Consider the following 17957-nt stretch of genomic DNA (forward strand, 5'->3'; position numbering starts at 1 on the left):
TTTAAACACAATTAAAAACACAATAGTAAGCAGGCACATAGAAAAGTTAGGCTTAGGTTATGGTATTCGAAAATTTTCTGTGTGGAAGGAGGTTTTTGTTCTAATAACTTTATTTTATTTTGATTATTATGTAAAGAAAGGCCTATCCTATGCAAAATCTAACGAATCTCTCGATAAATCGAAAAAAATAAAAATCTCTCAAGTCTGAATTTTTCTCCAATATCTTGTACTTTTTTATTTATTCCTTAAACTACATCGCGTTGAATTATATATATATATATATATATATATATATATATATATATATATATATATACACAAATTTAATAATTTCTTTTTTTATGATATCATCCGTATAACATTGATGTTGAAATGAGAAAAGGACCATGACGTTTTAAATGATGGACAATAATTTCTTGCTCTCCTTCCATGAACGTTCTTCCCCTGCTCTTAACCCTTCCTGTTGCTTCTTAACTTCTTCCCAAGAGAAATGTAATAATAGCATATATATATATATAGGTTAAAGGCCTTCAGGAACTCTTGGTATATATATCGCTATTCAAGACCTGCCAGTTACTTTCAACATCTTTTTTTTCCCTTCCTGTCCTAATTCCATCCTCAAATCCATGAAGGGAACTTGCTTTCTTAATTTCATTCCAACTTTTTTGTTCCTAGTTTCCATGGCTTACAGTGCAATGGAAGTAACTAATGTTACAGCCGATCAAACTGCTCTTCTAGCTCTTAAAGCCCATCTTACTGACCCTCATAACATCTTGCCAAACAACTGGTCCACCACTGCCTCTGTATGCAGCTGGATTGGTGTCACTTGTGGTGCTCAGCGCGACCGAGTGAGTGGCTTGAATCTTTCTCACATGAGTCTTTCTGGCTACATCCCTTCAGAGATTGGAAACCTTTCATTCCTCTCTTTCCTATCCATTAGAAACAACAATTTCCAAGGATCCCTGCCTAATGAGTTAGCTCGCTTGCTTCACCTGGAGTATCTTGACTTTGGATTCAACTCATTCACCGGAGACATTCCTCCAAGCTTAGGTTCCTTGCCTAAACTCAAAAGCTTGCTGCTAGAAGCCAACTTTTTCTTAGGCAATTTACCATTATCATTATGGAATATATCCTCATTGCAAACAATCAATATCAGTTACAACCAGCTTCATGGTTTCATGCCCTCCAGCATCTTCAGCAGGTCTTCACTGTATACAATTGATCTAAGTTTCAATCACCTATCGGGTGAAATCCCAGCGGATATTTTCAATCATCTCCCCGAATTACGAGGGATCTATTTCTCCAGGAATCGACTCAGTGGTATGCTCCTGCCATTTCTTTTTTAATTTTTAAGCATGTCCTTAATTATGTTGGATATAGACATTGCCATAGATTCTGCAGTAGATGCATTATGCATCCTATGTAACTATGCTCCAGAAGGTGTTTCATGTCAAATCCTTTGCAAGAGGACTATAGGACTCGTAACCTTTTACAGAATTCAGAATTCTTCTTTCAACATCCATTATTGAGATATTTTTGCCTTTATGTAAATGCACTAGAAAGTGATATGTCAAGTTTTGATCTTATTATTCACATTGGCCATATCTGATTCTCTAGCCATATGGTATCCATAATCTGACCAACTCTGTTTATCAATTAGTTGTTCTGCAGGGTCATGGTTGACTATGTCCCTGAAGAGACAATCTTTCACTAGTGCCTTCTAAATTTGTTTCTTATCAAGGAAATGCTTACGAACCTATTGAAATTTAGCTCTGAAAATATCTTCAACAGTTATTCTATCAACTCTAGGTGTAGTGCTTGTTTCCATTCTGGACTTGGTAGAGTACTTTAGCCTTTGTATCTGGATTATGACCGGGGACAATGTTAATGTGACTAGTCTTTTGAAACAGAACATTATTGTGTAACTCAAAATGTCTGCAAATTCACCGGCATCTTCAATATACTGATCTTTGATTAATAGTCTCTCATCATATATTTATCCAGACATTTTCTTCTACTGCCTGAGAAAGATGGATTTTGGTGAATTTGCAGGAAGCATTCCAAGAACTATTGGGAACTGTACATTGATTGAGGAGATAAATTTCAGTGAAAACAACTTGACAGGTGAGATCAAGCCAAACTGGCCCTTTCTAACTTACCTTGTTTTGATTAGTTCTATTGAGTTTCAGTGAAAAAAACTTGATATTGTGCCTTGATATTCTGTTTATGGCAGGTGTATTACCACCTGAATTGGGTGGCCTTTCCAACCTGAAAACATTGAGAATGGACGACAATGCTTTAATTGGCAATGTTCCATCCGCGCTCTTCAATATATCGGCAATTGAAGTTATTGGGATGTATACAAATTTGCTTTCAGGGAGTCTTCCTCCAACCATGGGCCTTTTCATGCCGAACCTAAGGGAGCTTCGTCTAGGGGGAAATGAACTCGAGGGAACAATTCCTAGCTCCATCTCCAATGCATCTACTCTCGCTGTCGTGGACTTATCCAACAATTCATTTACTGGTCTTATTCCTGGGACAATTGGTAACCTGAGACAACTTCAAGTGCTCAATCTAGCCAACAATCATTTGACGAGCGAGTCTTCTACACCACAGTTAAGTATTCTCTCTGCATTGGGAAATTGCAAGAATCTGAGAAGGATATATTTTTCAGTTAATCCCCTCAATACCACCCTTCCAATTTCCTTTGGAAATCTCTCTTCCTCACTTGAACAGTTTTGGGCAGACGATTGCAACCTTAAGGGCAACATTCCTAATACAATCGGCAATTTAAGCAGCCTGATAGCTTTGAGCTTGGCAAACAACGAACTGGCCAGTGTAGTTCCAACTACAACTGAAAGATTGACAAATCTCCAACTTTTGGATCTCCAAGGTAATCAACTAGAGGGAAATATCACAGATAACCTTTGCCACTCGGACAGCTTGTTTGACTTATCCTTGGGTGGTAATAAGCTTTCCGGATCTATCCCTGAATGCTTGGGTAATCTGACAACTTTAAGACATCTCAACTTAAGCTCCAATAACTTCACTTCCACAATACCCTTGTCCTTGGGGAACCTTGCGGGTATTTTGGTTCTCAACCTGTCGTCAAACTTTCTCAGCGGGTCTCTCCCGTTGGTATTCAGACAACTGATGGTCGCGGAAGAAATTGATTTGTCAAGGAATCAGTTATCAGGTCAAATTCCAAACAGCACATGGTTCCATAAGAATCTAGCTTATCTCTCCTTGGCTACAAATAGATTGCAAGGTCCTATTCCAAAACAACCAGATAGCGTTTCCTCCGTAAATTTTCATACACCAAGTCCTCCAACTCTTCATCTGTCAAAGCTTCAAGCCTTTCTCTCGGCGATGCAATTTGTCTTATGACTCGCTGCAGAATATCTCTTGCACTAAACTCCTGTGATACACATATCCAAGCACGGGAAGGAAAGCGAGCCCTGACAGCACTATGATTATATATCTTTATACCAAGAGTGGTTTTACCAATACCGCCCATTCCAACTATCGAAACAGCACTCCAATGATCCCCCATCTGAAGAAGGTGGTCCACCAGTTTAGCGGTGTCATCCTCCAAGCCAACAATATCCCTTTCCTCATCGCGAGGAGACGATCTTCTCAACTTCCTCAGAGTCTCACCTGCTGCAGTAGTCCCCTCTCCAACATTTTGGATGCCATAAGTTTCACGGCTGGCTGAGATGTCTTGAAGTCTTGAACGGATGGCCATGAGATCCTCAGCAATCTTGGACCTCTGTTTCCATCCTTTGACATAGGAAGTGCATTTCTTGATAAAATGATTCTTCTTCTTCTTCTTCAGAGGATCATTGTTCATGATAAACCTGTCTATGAGATCTTCAGCATCATAAGCCACGTCTCTGATATCAGACACCCAATTACGCACTCTTTCATCTTCATCTTGCTTTGCGTCCGCATCTCTTAAGAAGCAACGGATCCTCCTGAGTTCATCTTGTAACCGCTCAACTTCTTTATGGACATCGGTGTGAAATTCAAGTTCATCAAACAGATCAGCAAGCCTTTCAAGAACAAAGGAAACGGCAGCTTCAGCCATATGATGCTTCCTCTCTCTTCTCTAACCTCTCTCTCTCTCTCTCTCTCTCTCTCTCTCTCTCTCTTACTTTCCTTTTCTCTCTCTTTTGGATATGCCTATCAGTTTTTCCTGATTATTCCTGGCACCTCTGGCTTTGACTACAATAAGGCTAAGCGCGTTAGCAGTGTTGCTGATATTGTTTTTTAAATAATTTTTTATATTAAAATATATATTAATAATATTTTGTTATTTAAAAAAAAATTATTTTTAATATCAATTTATTAAAATAATTTAAAAATATTACAAATATATTAATTTAAAATTAATAAAAAAAATTAAGTTATTTCAAAAATATTTTTAAAACACAAAAACAATTAGTCCAAAACTATTTTTATTGTCTATTTTTTTTTTAAAAAAAATAATAATAGTAAAAACAAATCAATTTTTTTAAGGAAACCTCAATAAAAAAGTAATCAACTTACGAGGGCAATCTTGATTAGATCCTCTATCTTTGTTTTTTATTTTGATTAAGTCCTTAATACATCAACAAATAGCCAATTAATTTTAGTTAGTGAAATTACTAAGTAATTATGTGATTTCTTTTTCCTCTATTAAAAATTCAATAATTTATAAAAATCTCCTCCGTGACGTGATAGATCAAATTATACAAAAAGAAACGCTTCAAATATGTTCTTTATATATAAAATCTAGTCTATCATGTTATAAAAAACGAATATCTTTAAAAATTGGAATTCTTTTTATGAAAAAAAGATAAATTATTTGAATTTTAGGTGATTACTTAACAGTTTTATTAGCTAAAATTAAAAAAAAAATGATTGAAACGATAAAAAAAATACAGTTGAGAACCTAATAGAATTCCTCCAATAATATGAATAACCATTTTGTTTGTATATTTTAAAATTGTTTTTTTAAAATATATTTTTTATTTTTTTGTTGTAAATTAAATTTTTAAATCATTTTGATATAATAATATTAAAGATAAATTTTAAAAAATAAAAAACTATTTTAATATATTTTTAAATAAAAAATATTATAAAAAATAATTATTATCATAATATTAAACAATAAAAAAAACTCCAATGAGATTTGTCCTTTTCGTTAGCATTTCTGGTTGGTCTTATTTATCATATTTTTATTGAAGACTTTGCTTTTTAGTCGTCCCGTTCCATTACTTTGGCTACATAAATCAACGCGGTTATTTTAACTTTATTTCTTGTAGATTGGTTGCGTCAAGCAAGGCGGCTTCATTAATGTAATGCACAGTATTTTTTAATATTATATATTTTTTATTTAAAAATATATTAAAATATTTTTTTAATTTTTAATATCAATATATTAAAATCATCAAAAACATACAAAAAAATTTAATTTAATATATTTTTAAGACAAACATAAAATACTTTTAAACACAATTAAAAACACAATAGTAAGCAGGCACATAGAAAAGTTAGGCTTAGGTTATGGTATTCGAAAATTTTCTGTGTGGAAGGAGGTTTTTGTTCTAATAACTTTATTTTATTTTGATTATTATGTAAAGAAAGGCCTATCCTATGCAAAATCTAACGAATCTCTCGATAAATCGAAAAAAATAAAAATCTCTCAAGTCTGAATTTTTCTCCAATATCTTGTACTTTTTTATTTATTCCTTAAACTACATCGCGTTGAATTATATATATATATATATATATATATATATATATATATATATATATATATACACAAATTTAATAATTTCTTTTTTTATGATATCATCCGTATAACATTGATGTTGAAATGAGAAAAGGACCATGACGTTTTAAATGATGGACAATAATTTCTTGCTCTCCTTCCATGAACGTTCTTCCCCTGCTCTTAACCCTTCCTGTTGCTTCTTAACTTCTTCCCAAGAGAAATGTAATAATAGCATATATATATATATAGGTTAAAGGCCTTCAGGAACTCTTGGTATATATATCGCTATTCAAGACCTGCCAGTTACTTTCAACATCTTTTTTTTCCCTTCCTGTCCTAATTCCATCCTCAAATCCATGAAGGGAACTTGCTTTCTTAATTTCATTCCAACTTTTTTGTTCCTAGTTTCCATGGCTTACAGTGCAATGGAAGTAACTAATGTTACAGCCGATCAAACTGCTCTTCTAGCTCTTAAAGCCCATCTTACTGACCCTCATAACATCTTGCCAAACAACTGGTCCACCACTGCCTCTGTATGCAGCTGGATTGGTGTCACTTGTGGTGCTCAGCGCGACCGAGTGAGTGGCTTGAATCTTTCTCACATGAGTCTTTCTGGCTACATCCCTTCAGAGATTGGAAACCTTTCATTCCTCTCTTTCCTATCCATTAGAAACAACAATTTCCAAGGATCCCTGCCTAATGAGTTAGCTCGCTTGCTTCACCTGGAGTATCTTGACTTTGGATTCAACTCATTCACCGGAGACATTCCTCCAAGCTTAGGTTCCTTGCCTAAACTCAAAAGCTTGCTGCTAGAAGCCAACTTTTTCTTAGGCAATTTACCATTATCATTATGGAATATATCCTCATTGCAAACAATCAATATCAGTTACAACCAGCTTCATGGTTTCATGCCCTCCAGCATCTTCAGCAGGTCTTCACTGTATACAATTGATCTAAGTTTCAATCACCTATCGGGTGAAATCCCAGCGGATATTTTCAATCATCTCCCCGAATTACGAGGGATCTATTTCTCCAGGAATCGACTCAGTGGTATGCTCCTGCCATTTCTTTTTTAATTTTTAAGCATGTCCTTAATTATGTTGGATATAGACATTGCCATAGATTCTGCAGTAGATGCATTATGCATCCTATGTAACTATGCTCCAGAAGGTGTTTCATGTCAAATCCTTTGCAAGAGGACTATAGGACTCGTAACCTTTTACAGAATTCAGAATTCTTCTTTCAACATCCATTATTGAGATATTTTTGCCTTTATGTAAATGCACTAGAAAGTGATATGTCAAGTTTTGATCTTATTATTCACATTGGCCATATCTGATTCTCTAGCCATATGGTATCCATAATCTGACCAACTCTGTTTATCAATTAGTTGTTCTGCAGGGTCATGGTTGACTATGTCCCTGAAGAGACAATCTTTCACTAGTGCCTTCTAAATTTGTTTCTTATCAAGGAAATGCTTACGAACCTATTGAAATTTAGCTCTGAAAATATCTTCAACAGTTATTCTATCAACTCTAGGTGTAGTGCTTGTTTCCATTCTGGACTTGGTAGAGTACTTTAGCCTTTGTATCTGGATTATGACCGGGGACAATGTTAATGTGACTAGTCTTTTGAAACAGAACATTATTGTGTAACTCAAAATGTCTGCAAATTCACCGGCATCTTCAATATACTGATCTTTGATTAATAGTCTCTCATCATATATTTATCCAGACATTTTCTTCTACTGCCTGAGAAAGATGGATTTTGGTGAATTTGCAGGAAGCATTCCAAGAACTATTGGGAACTGTACATTGATTGAGGAGATAAATTTCAGTGAAAACAACTTGACAGGTGAGATCAAGCCAAACTGGCCCTTTCTAACTTACCTTGTTTTGATTAGTTCTATTGAGTTTCAGTGAAAAAAACTTGATATTGTGCCTTGATATTCTGTTTATGGCAGGTGTATTACCACCTGAATTGGGTGGCCTTTCCAACCTGAAAACATTGAGAATGGACGACAATGCTTTAATTGGCAATGTTCCATCCGCGCTCTTCAATATATCGGCAATTGAAGTTATTGGGATGTATACAAATTTGCTTTCAGGGAGTCTTCCTCCAACCATGGGCCTTTTCATGCCGAACCTAAGGGAGCTTCGTCTAGGGGGAAATGAACTCGAGGGAACAATTCCTAGCTCCATCTCCAATGCATCTACTCTCGCTGTCGTGGACTTATCCAACAATTCATTTACTGGTCTTATTCCTGGGACAATTGGTAACCTGAGACAACTTCAAGTGCTCAATCTAGCCAACAATCATTTGACGAGCGAGTCTTCTACACCACAGTTAAGTATTCTCTCTGCATTGGGAAATTGCAAGAATCTGAGAAGGATATATTTTTCAGTTAATCCCCTCAATACCACCCTTCCAATTTCCTTTGGAAATCTCTCTTCCTCACTTGAACAGTTTTGGGCAGACGATTGCAACCTTAAGGGCAACATTCCTAATACAATCGGCAATTTAAGCAGCCTGATAGCTTTGAGCTTGGCAAACAACGAACTGGCCAGTGTAGTTCCAACTACAACTGAAAGATTGACAAATCTCCAACTTTTGGATCTCCAAGGTAATCAACTAGAGGGAAATATCACAGATAACCTTTGCCACTCGGACAGCTTGTTTGACTTATCCTTGGGTGGTAATAAGCTTTCCGGATCTATCCCTGAATGCTTGGGTAATCTGACAACTTTAAGACATCTCAACTTAAGCTCCAATAACTTCACTTCCACAATACCCTTGTCCTTGGGGAACCTTGCGGGTATTTTGGTTCTCAACCTGTCGTCAAACTTTCTCAGCGGGTCTCTCCCGTTGGTATTCAGACAACTGATGGTCGCGGAAGAAATTGATTTGTCAAGGAATCAGTTATCAGGTCAAATTCCAAACAGCACATGGTTCCATAAGAATCTAGCTTATCTCTCCTTGGCTACAAATAGATTGCAAGGTCCTATTCCAAAACAACCAGATAGCGTTTCCTCCGTAAATTTTCATACACCAAGTCCTCCAACTCTTCATCTGTCAAAGCTTCAAGCCTTTCTCTCGGCGATGCAATTTGTCTTATGACTCGCTGCAGAATATCTCTTGCACTAAACTCCTGTGATACACATATCCAAGCACGGGAAGGAAAGCGAGCCCTGACAGCACTATGATTATATATCTTTATACCAAGAGTGGTTTTACCAATACCGCCCATTCCAACTATCGAAACAGCACTCCAATGATCCCCCATCTGAAGAAGGTGGTCCACCAGTTTAGCGGTGTCATCCTCCAAGCCAACAATATCCCTTTCCTCATCGCGAGGAGACGATCTTCTCAACTTCCTCAGAGTCTCACCTGCTGCAGTAGTCCCCTCTCCAACATTTTGGATGCCATAAGTTTCACGGCTGGCTGAGATGTCTTGAAGTCTTGAACGGATGGCCATGAGATCCTCAGCAATCTTGGACCTCTGTTTCCATCCTTTGACATAGGAAGTGCATTTCTTGATAAAATGATTCTTCTTCTTCTTCTTCAGAGGATCATTGTTCATGATAAACCTGTCTATGAGATCTTCAGCATCATAAGCCACGTCTCTGATATCAGACACCCAATTACGCACTCTTTCATCTTCATCTTGCTTTGCGTCCGCATCTCTTAAGAAGCAACGGATCCTCCTGAGTTCATCTTGTAACCGCTCAACTTCTTTATGGACATCGGTGTGAAATTCAAGTTCATCAAACAGATCAGCAAGCCTTTCAAGAACAAAGGAAACGGCAGCTTCAGCCATATGATGCTTCCTCTCTCTTCTCTAACCTCTCTCTCTCTCTCTCTCTCTCTCTCTCTCTCTCTCTTACTTTCCTTTTCTCTCTCTTTTGGATATGCCTATCAGTTTTTCCTGATTATTCCTGGCACCTCTGGCTTTGACTACAATAAGGCTAAGCGCGTTAGCAGTGTTGCTGATATTGTTTTTTAAATAATTTTTTATATTAAAATATATATTAATAATATTTTGTTATTTAAAAAAAAATTATTTTTAATATCAATTTATTAAAATAATTTAAAAATATTACAAATATATTAATTTAAAATTAATAAAAAAAATTAAGTTATTTCAAAATATTTTTAAAACACAAAAACAATTAGTCCAAAACTATTTTTATTGTCTATTTTTTTTTTAAAAAAAATAATAATAGTAAAAACAAATCAATTTTTTTAAGGAAACCTCAATAAAAAAGTAATCAACTTACGAGGGCAATCTTGATTAGATCCTCTATCTTTGTTTTTTATTTTGATTAAGTCCTTAATACATCAACAAATAGCCAATTAATTTTAGTTAGTGAAATTACTAAGTAATTATGTGATTTCTTTTTCCTCTATTAAAAATTCAATAATTTATAAAAATCTCCTCCGTGACGTGATAGATCAAATTATACAAAAAGAAACGCTTCAAATATGTTCTTTATATATAAAATCTAGTCTATCATGTTATAAAAAACGAATATCTTTAAAAATTGGAATTCTTTTTATGAAAAAAAGATAAATTATTTGAATTTTAGGTGATTACTTAACAGTTTTATTAGCTAAAATTAAAAAAAAAATGATTGAAACGATAAAAAAAATACAGTTGAGAACCTAATAGAATTCCTCCAATAATATGAATAACCATTTTGTTTGTATATTTTAAAATTGTTTTTTTAAAATATATTTTTTATTTTTTTGTTGTAAATTAAATTTTTAAATCATTTTGATATAATAATATTAAAGATAAATTTTAAAAAATAAAAAACTATTTTAATATATTTTTAAATAAAAAATATTATAAAAAATAATTATTATCATAATATTAAACAATAAAAAAAACTCCAATGAGATTTGTCCTTTTCGTTAGCATTTCTGGTTGGTCTTATTTATCATATTTTTATTGAAGACTTTGCTTTTTAGTCGTCCCGTTCCATTACTTTGGCTACATAAATCAACGCGGTTATTTTAACTTTATTTCTTGTAGATTGGTTGCGTCAAGCAAGGCGGCTTCATTAATGTAATGCACAGTATTTTTTAATATTATATATTTTTTATTTAAAAATATATTAAAATATTTTTTTAATTTTTAATATCAATATATTAAAATCATCAAAAACATACAAAAAAATTTAATTTAATATATTTTTAAGACAAACATAAAATACTTTTAAACACAATTAAAAACACAATAGTAAGCAGGCACATAGAAAAGTTAGGCTTAGGTTATGGTATTCGAAAATTTTCTGTGTGGAAGGAGGTTTTTGTTCTAATAACTTTATTTTATTTTGATTATTATGTAAAGAAAGGCCTATCCTATGCAAAATCTAACGAATCTCTCGATAAATCGAAAAAAATAAAAATCTCTCAAGTCTGAATTTTTCTCCAATATCTTGTACTTTTTTATTTATTCCTTAAACTACATCGCGTTGAATTATATATATATATATATATATATATATATATATATATACACAAATTTAATAATTTCTTTTTTTATGATATCATCCGTATAACATTGATGTTGAAATGAGAAAAGGACCATGACGTTTTAAATGATGGACAATAATTTCTTGCTCTCCTTCCATGAACGTTCTTCCCCTGCTCTTAACCCTTCCTGTTGCTTCTTAACTTCTTCCCAAGAGAAATGTAATAATAGCATATATATATATATAGGTTAAAGGCCTTCAGGAACTCTTGGTATATATATCGCTATTCAAGACCTGCCAGTTACTTTCAACATCTTTTTTTTCCCTTCCTGTCCTAATTCCATCCTCAAATCCATGAAGGGAACTTGCTTTCTTAATTTCATTCCAACTTTTTTGTTCCTAGTTTCCATGGCTTACAGTGCAATGGAAGTAACTAATGTTACAGCCGATCAAACTGCTCTTCTAGCTCTTAAAGCCCATCTTACTGACCCTCATAACATCTTGCCAAACAACTGGTCCACCACTGCCTCTGTATGCAGCTGGATTGGTGTCACTTGTGGTGCTCAGCGCGACCGAGTGAGTGGCTTGAATCTTTCTCACATGAGTCTTTCTGGCTACATCCCTTCAGAGATTGGAAACCTTTCATTCCTCTCTTTCCTATCCATTAGAAACAACAATTTCCAAGGATCCCTGCCTAATGAGTTAGCTCGCTTGCTTCACCTGGAGTATCTTGACTTTGGATTCAACTCATTCACCGGAGACATTCCTCCAAGCTTAGGTTCCTTGCCTAAACTCAAAAGCTTGCTGCTAGAAGCCAACTTTTTCTTAGGCAATTTACCATTATCATTATGGAATATATCCTCATTGCAAACAATCAATATCAGTTACAACCAGCTTCATGGTTTCATGCCCTCCAGCATCTTCAGCAGGTCTTCACTGTATACAATTGATCTAAGTTTCAATCACCTATCGGGTGAAATCCCAGCGGATATTTTCAATCATCTCCCCGAATTACGAGGGATCTATTTCTCCAGGAATCGACTCAGTGGTATGCTCCTGCCATTTCTTTTTTAATTTTTAAGCATGTCCTTAATTATGTTGGATATAGACATTGCCATAGATTCTGCAGTAGATGCATTATGCATCCTATGTAACTATGCTCCAGAAGGTGTTTCATGTCAAATCCTTTGCAAGAGGACTATAGGACTCGTAACCTTTTACAGAATTCAGAATTCTTCTTTCAACATCCATTATTGAGATATTTTTGCCTTTATGTAAATGCACTAGAAAGTGATATGTCAAGTTTTGATCTTATTATTCACATTGGCCATATCTGATTCTCTAGCCATATGGTATCCATAATCTGACCAACTCTGTTTATCAATTAGTTGTTCTGCAGGGTCATGGTTGACTATGTCCCTGAAGAGACAATCTTTCACTAGTGCCTTCTAAATTTGTTTCTTATCAAGGAAATGCTTACGAACCTATTGAAATTTAGCTCTGAAAATATCTTCAACAGTTATTCTATCAACTCTAGGTGTAGTGCTTGTTTCCATTCTGGACTTGGTAGAGTACTTTAGCCTTTGTATCTGGATTATGACCGGGGACAATGTTAATGTGACTAGTCTTTTGAAACAGAACATTATTGTGTAACTCAAAATGTCTGCAAATTCACCGGCATCTTCAATATACTGATCTTTGATTAATAGTCTCTCATCATATATTTATCCAGACATTTTCTTCTACTGCCTGAGAAAGATGGATTTTGGTGAATTTGCAGGAAGCATTCCAAGAACTATTGGGAACTGTACATTGATTGAGGAGATAAATTTCAGTGAAAACAACTTGACAGGTGAGATCAAGCCAAACTGGCCCTTTCTAACTTACCTTGTTTTGATTAGTTCTATTGAGTTTCAGTGAAAAAAACTTGATATTGTGCCTTGATATTCTGTTTATGGCAGGTGTATTACCACCTGAATTGGGTGGCCTTTCCAACCTGAAAACATTGAGAATGGACGACAATGCTTTAATTGGCAATGTTCCATCCGCGCTCTTCAATATATCGGCAATTGAAGTTATTGGGATGTATACAAATTTGCTTTCAGGGAGTCTTCCTCCAACCATGGGCCTTTTCATGCCGAACCTAAGGGAGCTTCGTCTAGGGGGAAATGAACTCGAGGGAACAATTCCTAGCTCCATCTCCAATGCATCTACTCTCGCTGTCGTGGACTTATCCAACAATTCATTTACTGGTCTTATTCCTGGGACAATTGGTAACCTGAGACAACTTCAAGTGCTCAATCTAGCCAACAATCATTTGACGAGCGAGTCTTCTACACCACAGTTAAGTATTCTCTCTGCATTGGGAAATTGCAAGAATCTGAGAAGGATATATTTTTCAGTTAATCCCCTCAATACCACCCTTCCAATTTCCTTTGGAAATCTCTCTTCCTCACTTGAACAGTTTTGGGCAGACGATTGCAACCTTAAGGGCAACATTCCTAATACAATCGGCAATTTAAGCAGCCTGATAGCTTTGAGCTTGGCAAACAACGAACTGGCCAGTGTAGTTCCAACTACAACTGAAAGATTGACAAATCTCCAACTTTTGGATCTCCAAGGTAATCAACTAGAGGGAAATATCACAGATAACCTTTGCCACTCGGACAGCTTGTTTGACTTATCCTTGGGTGGTAATAAGCTTTCCGGATCTATCCCTGAATGCTTGGGTAATCTGACAACTTTAAGACATCTCAACTTAAGCTCCAATAACTTCACTTCCACAATACCCTTGTCCTTGGGGAACCTTGCGGGTATTTTGGTTCTCAACCTGTCGTCAAACTTTCTCAGCGGGTCTCTCCCGTTGGTATTCAGACAACTGATGGTCGCGGAAGAAATTGATTTGTCAAGGAATCAGTTATCAGGTCAAATTCCAAACAGCACATGGTTCCATAAGAATCTAGCTTATCTCTCCTTGGCTACAAATAGATTGCAAGGTCCTATTCCTGGGTCTCTTAGTTTTGCAGTAAGCTTGGAGTTCTTGGATCTCTCTCATAACAGTCTTTCTGGACTTATTCCCAAGTCCTTAGAGACACTCTTGCATCTCAAATATTTTAATGTGTCTTTCAATGTACTACAGGGAGAAATTCCTAGTGAGGGACCTTTCAGAAACTTCTCAGCTCAGTCATACATGATGAACAATGAACTTTGCGGTGCACCACGCCTAAAAGTTCCACCTTGCAAAACTTATGCTCTCCGAGGATCAACAGTAACCCTCGTGTTCCTTCTGGAACTGATTTTACCATTAATTGCAGCTACAATGGCAGCATTATTCATATTCATATGGTTAAGATGCCCAAACAAGAATGTTCGTCCGAACCTGGTCAGTACAAGGTTTACATACCGAGACCTTGAGCAAGCAACAGATGGATTTGGTGAAGGCAATCTCCTTGGGAGGGGGAGTTTTGGTTCAGTATACAAAGGAACACTTAGTGATGGGAAGATTGTCGCAATAAAGGTTTTCGATGCTGAAAATGAAGTTTGTTGTAGGAGTTTTGAAGTTGAGCGTGAAGTGATGTGCAATGCCTGTCATCCCAATATCATCACAATTTTTTGCAGCTCTAATGCTGTTAATTTTAAAGCCTTAGTAATAGAGTACATGGTTAATGGGAGCCTCGACAAGTGGCTTTATACTCACAACTACAGTCTGGATATCCTACAAAGACTCGACATAATGATAAACACTGCATCAGCCTTAGAATACCTTCATTCTGGTTGTTCAAGGATTATTATTCATGGTGATTTAAAGCCCAGCAACATCCTGCTAGATGAAGATATGATTTCACGTTTGAGTGATTTTAGCATTTCCCAGTTCTTAAAACCAGATGGTCAACAGAATTCTTCAGGACCAAGCCTCTTTCTTGGCACAATTGGATATGTGGCACCAGGTAATGCTTCTGCTTCATGAATCATCTTCCGTGTTTATGCTGCTAGCTTATGGGCTCCTTCTTATGATTAACTCTATTTAAATGCAGAATACGGTATTCATGGAATTGTTTCGAAAGAAACAGATGTGTACAGTTTCGGTATTTTGTTGATGGAAACTTTCACAGGGAAGAAGCCGACGGATGAAATGTTTGGAGGAGAAATGAGCTTGAGAAGTTGGATCATTGAGACATTACCCCGTGAAATAGAAAGAGTGGTTGATCCTTGTTTATTACAGAATGAGGAAGAATACTTCCATGCTAAAACCACATGTTTATCGGATATTATGAGATTGGCTCTGATGTGCACTTCAGAGTCACCCGTTGAGAGGTTAAATATGAAAGTAGTAGTAGACACACTTGATGAGATCAAACGATTGTTTCTCAGGAATATCTCTGGAGACAACCCTGGTGAGTCCAATTTGGAAGAGTTAGATCCGAATCGCATTAGAAATAACATGAAAAAGTTCGTGAAATGGAGGAGGGAAACCCTGTTGCCTAATCTGGAGTGGCGTTTGCCTGATTACCAATACGAGACCAACAGTTGAACGTTAGAGTCTGCTTGTAATTAGTTCTTGTCCATGCAAAGCCCTTTGTTCTTTGCTTAGAAATTAAAAGATGACAATCAAGTTATGGGCATGCCATACTTCATATCTAGTTATTGTAGTACCAAATGGCATTGTCCTGCTTATTGCATTTACAGTCCTGATAAGTTCATGCTTACAATCTACATGGGAGCTCTTGGCTTTCAAGCACAAAATGCGGCTCAGGTTTATGTTGCTTGGGCTTAGGTACAGGTTTCAAGTATTTGACATGTCAAATCTCTAAAAACCAGGACATGGTGACCCAGCAAAGAAGTTTATGCTATATATAAACTCGTATAAATGTATCATTAACAACTAAAATTGAAGGCTTAAAGAGATTGAAGAAAAAATTATAATTAATAAGAGTGAAAACTAGTTGATTGTATAGTAGTTACGTGATCCATGTTGTTTTTTCTTATTGAAGTAGTAGTATACTAGATAGGTTGCTTACTCGTAAATGAAGTTTCGTCAAGGAACTGATGGACGTAAATGGAAAAAATCTTGTGGGTTCAGTAATAGCATCAAGAAGAAAAAAAGACATGGCAAACAAAGTAGTACAGAAACAAAAGACTAAGTAATATGTGTTTTAAGAACTTAGACAAATGTGACAATGCCAAGTCAGGCCAAGTCGCAAAGTCTTGAGCAAAAACGAGTGCAAATGTAAACAGAGATGCAAGGAAGTTAAATGGGTGACACTGCCTCTTATTGCCAATAAATTTTTTTACAGAAGTTAAGGTAAAGCTGTCATCCATTTGTTGCCCAACTCTTCAATGAATGGACCTAAAAATAAAAGCTAGATCATACAATGAAACAGCTATCAAAGTATTATTGACAAACGTAAGAATACAGAAGATAAAAAAAAGATAACAGCAGTGCATTGAAGAAGAATTTAGGAATGGACAGAAATATCATGGCATGGCGGCATGCAATGCTATCAATTCAAAAGAGCAGCTTAATAATTGAAAAAAAATAAATGAAAATGTTGTCATGTGAGCGGGTCTGGCAATGTTTTACAAAGGGGCAATACTAACATTTCAGGATTTTGAGATCAAAACATGAAAACGCTTGCTCTATTGCTGGCAAAAAAAAAAAAAAAACAAATCGCTTCAGGAGTAAAACAATGTTTCCATGCAAGAACAGTAAATCCAGGTAACAGAGTGAAACAATGCATCAGTCTATATTAACATGTCGAAAGCCTAAAAGATACAGAGTTGAACCCGTCATTATACATGAGCCAACTCAATATCAGCATCCAAGATGTAATGTTCTAGTTATGAAAAACTAGAAAAAAGTGTTAGAAAGGCATTTCAGATGCTAAGATAGAGATAAATATAGGCTGGTGTTGATCTACACCACCACGCAAAAAACAACAGCAACATACCAAGCAAATCACAACCTTGTTAAGCAAGAATCATTAAACAGGCTAAAACGGGGCAGGAGCAAACCCAAAACCAAAAAATGAAGCGCAGAGGGTGAAACAAAAATAAAAACAAACCTGAACCAAAAAAACATAAGTTGTAAGGGGTCAAAAAACGTGAAATCTGAAATCAATGCATCAATTGATTCATTGGTATATAGAAAAATGACAATAAACCCGTGAAAAAACAACATACCAGGAAAATAGAGCCACCTCATTGAACCACCCTTGGAGAGGGACAACCTCCTGAGAAGTGGAGAGAAATTAAAAAAAGAAAAAGAAGCATGATAGGAGATAAGCAGAAAGAGAAGCGAAAAGCAAAGGAAAGAAATCGCAAAGAAAGAAAAGAACCAAAGAGATTGGCCAATAGTCTGGGAAAAGAAGAGAAACCAAAATCCAGTGCAGCAAACATCCGCTCCAGTAGAGAACACGCTCCTACACCCTGAAAAAAAAAAAAAAACAACAACCTACAAATAAGAGTAAAAAATGCACAATACAAGGACGAACTGAAATCTGAAACAAAGAGAAGAGAGTAACCTGGACAGCATAAAGGAGAACCAAAAAACAAATCAAGGGAGTCGATTGTTGTCATTAAAATTTGGCAAATCCTGTAGGAAAAGAAAGCAAACAGAAATATAAATCCAAGCTAAAGGTGTAGCACAACCAATCCAATAAGCAAAAAACGGGAAAAAAAGGCAGAGACCAAAGGAAGCACAGTCAATTTTGATGGAGAATATT

The 17957-nt window shown here is 35.8% G+C and overlaps 1 protein-coding gene and 1 long non-coding RNA gene across 13 annotated transcripts; one reads left to right on the plus strand and one right to left on the minus strand.

Moving 5' to 3' along the window:
* The first annotated feature begins 364 nt into the window (after positions 1-364).
* LOC7465353 (LRR receptor-like serine/threonine-protein kinase FLS2) lies at positions 365-15875 on the plus strand. 12 transcript variants are annotated; one of them, XM_052451657.1, is made up of 6 exons: positions 365-1320; positions 2053-2124; positions 2234-2348; positions 7803-7817; positions 13327-15182; positions 15270-15875. In XM_052451657.1, exons 1-6 carry the CDS (start codon positions 627-629, stop codon positions 15764-15766), a joined length of 3249 nt encoding a protein of 1082 aa, XP_052307617.1. In that variant the 5' UTR covers positions 365-626; the 3' UTR covers positions 15767-15875. The 12 variants fall into 12 exon arrangements, with proteins under 12 accessions (XP_052307617.1, XP_052307621.1, XP_052307619.1 ...); XM_052451661.1 differs by lacking the exon at positions 7803-7817 and adding an exon at positions 13278-13292; XM_052451659.1 differs by lacking the exon at positions 2234-2348 and adding an exon at positions 13278-13292 and having other exon boundaries at positions 7722-7836.
* Positions 15876-16960: 1085 nt separating this feature from the next.
* On the minus strand, positions 16961-17673 carry LOC127905128 (uncharacterized). The gene is made up of 2 exons (XR_008058846.1): positions 17571-17673; positions 16961-17465 (listed from the first exon to the last, which is right to left on the minus strand). It is a non-coding gene; the product is annotated as an uncharacterized LOC127905128 (long non-coding RNA).
* Positions 17674-17957: the final 284 nt, after the last annotated feature.

Source organism: Populus trichocarpa, chromosome 3, assembly GCF_000002775.5.
Source record: "Populus trichocarpa isolate Nisqually-1 chromosome 3, P.trichocarpa_v4.1, whole genome shotgun sequence".
NCBI classification, from domain to species: domain Eukaryota; kingdom Viridiplantae; phylum Streptophyta; class Magnoliopsida; order Malpighiales; family Salicaceae; genus Populus; species Populus trichocarpa.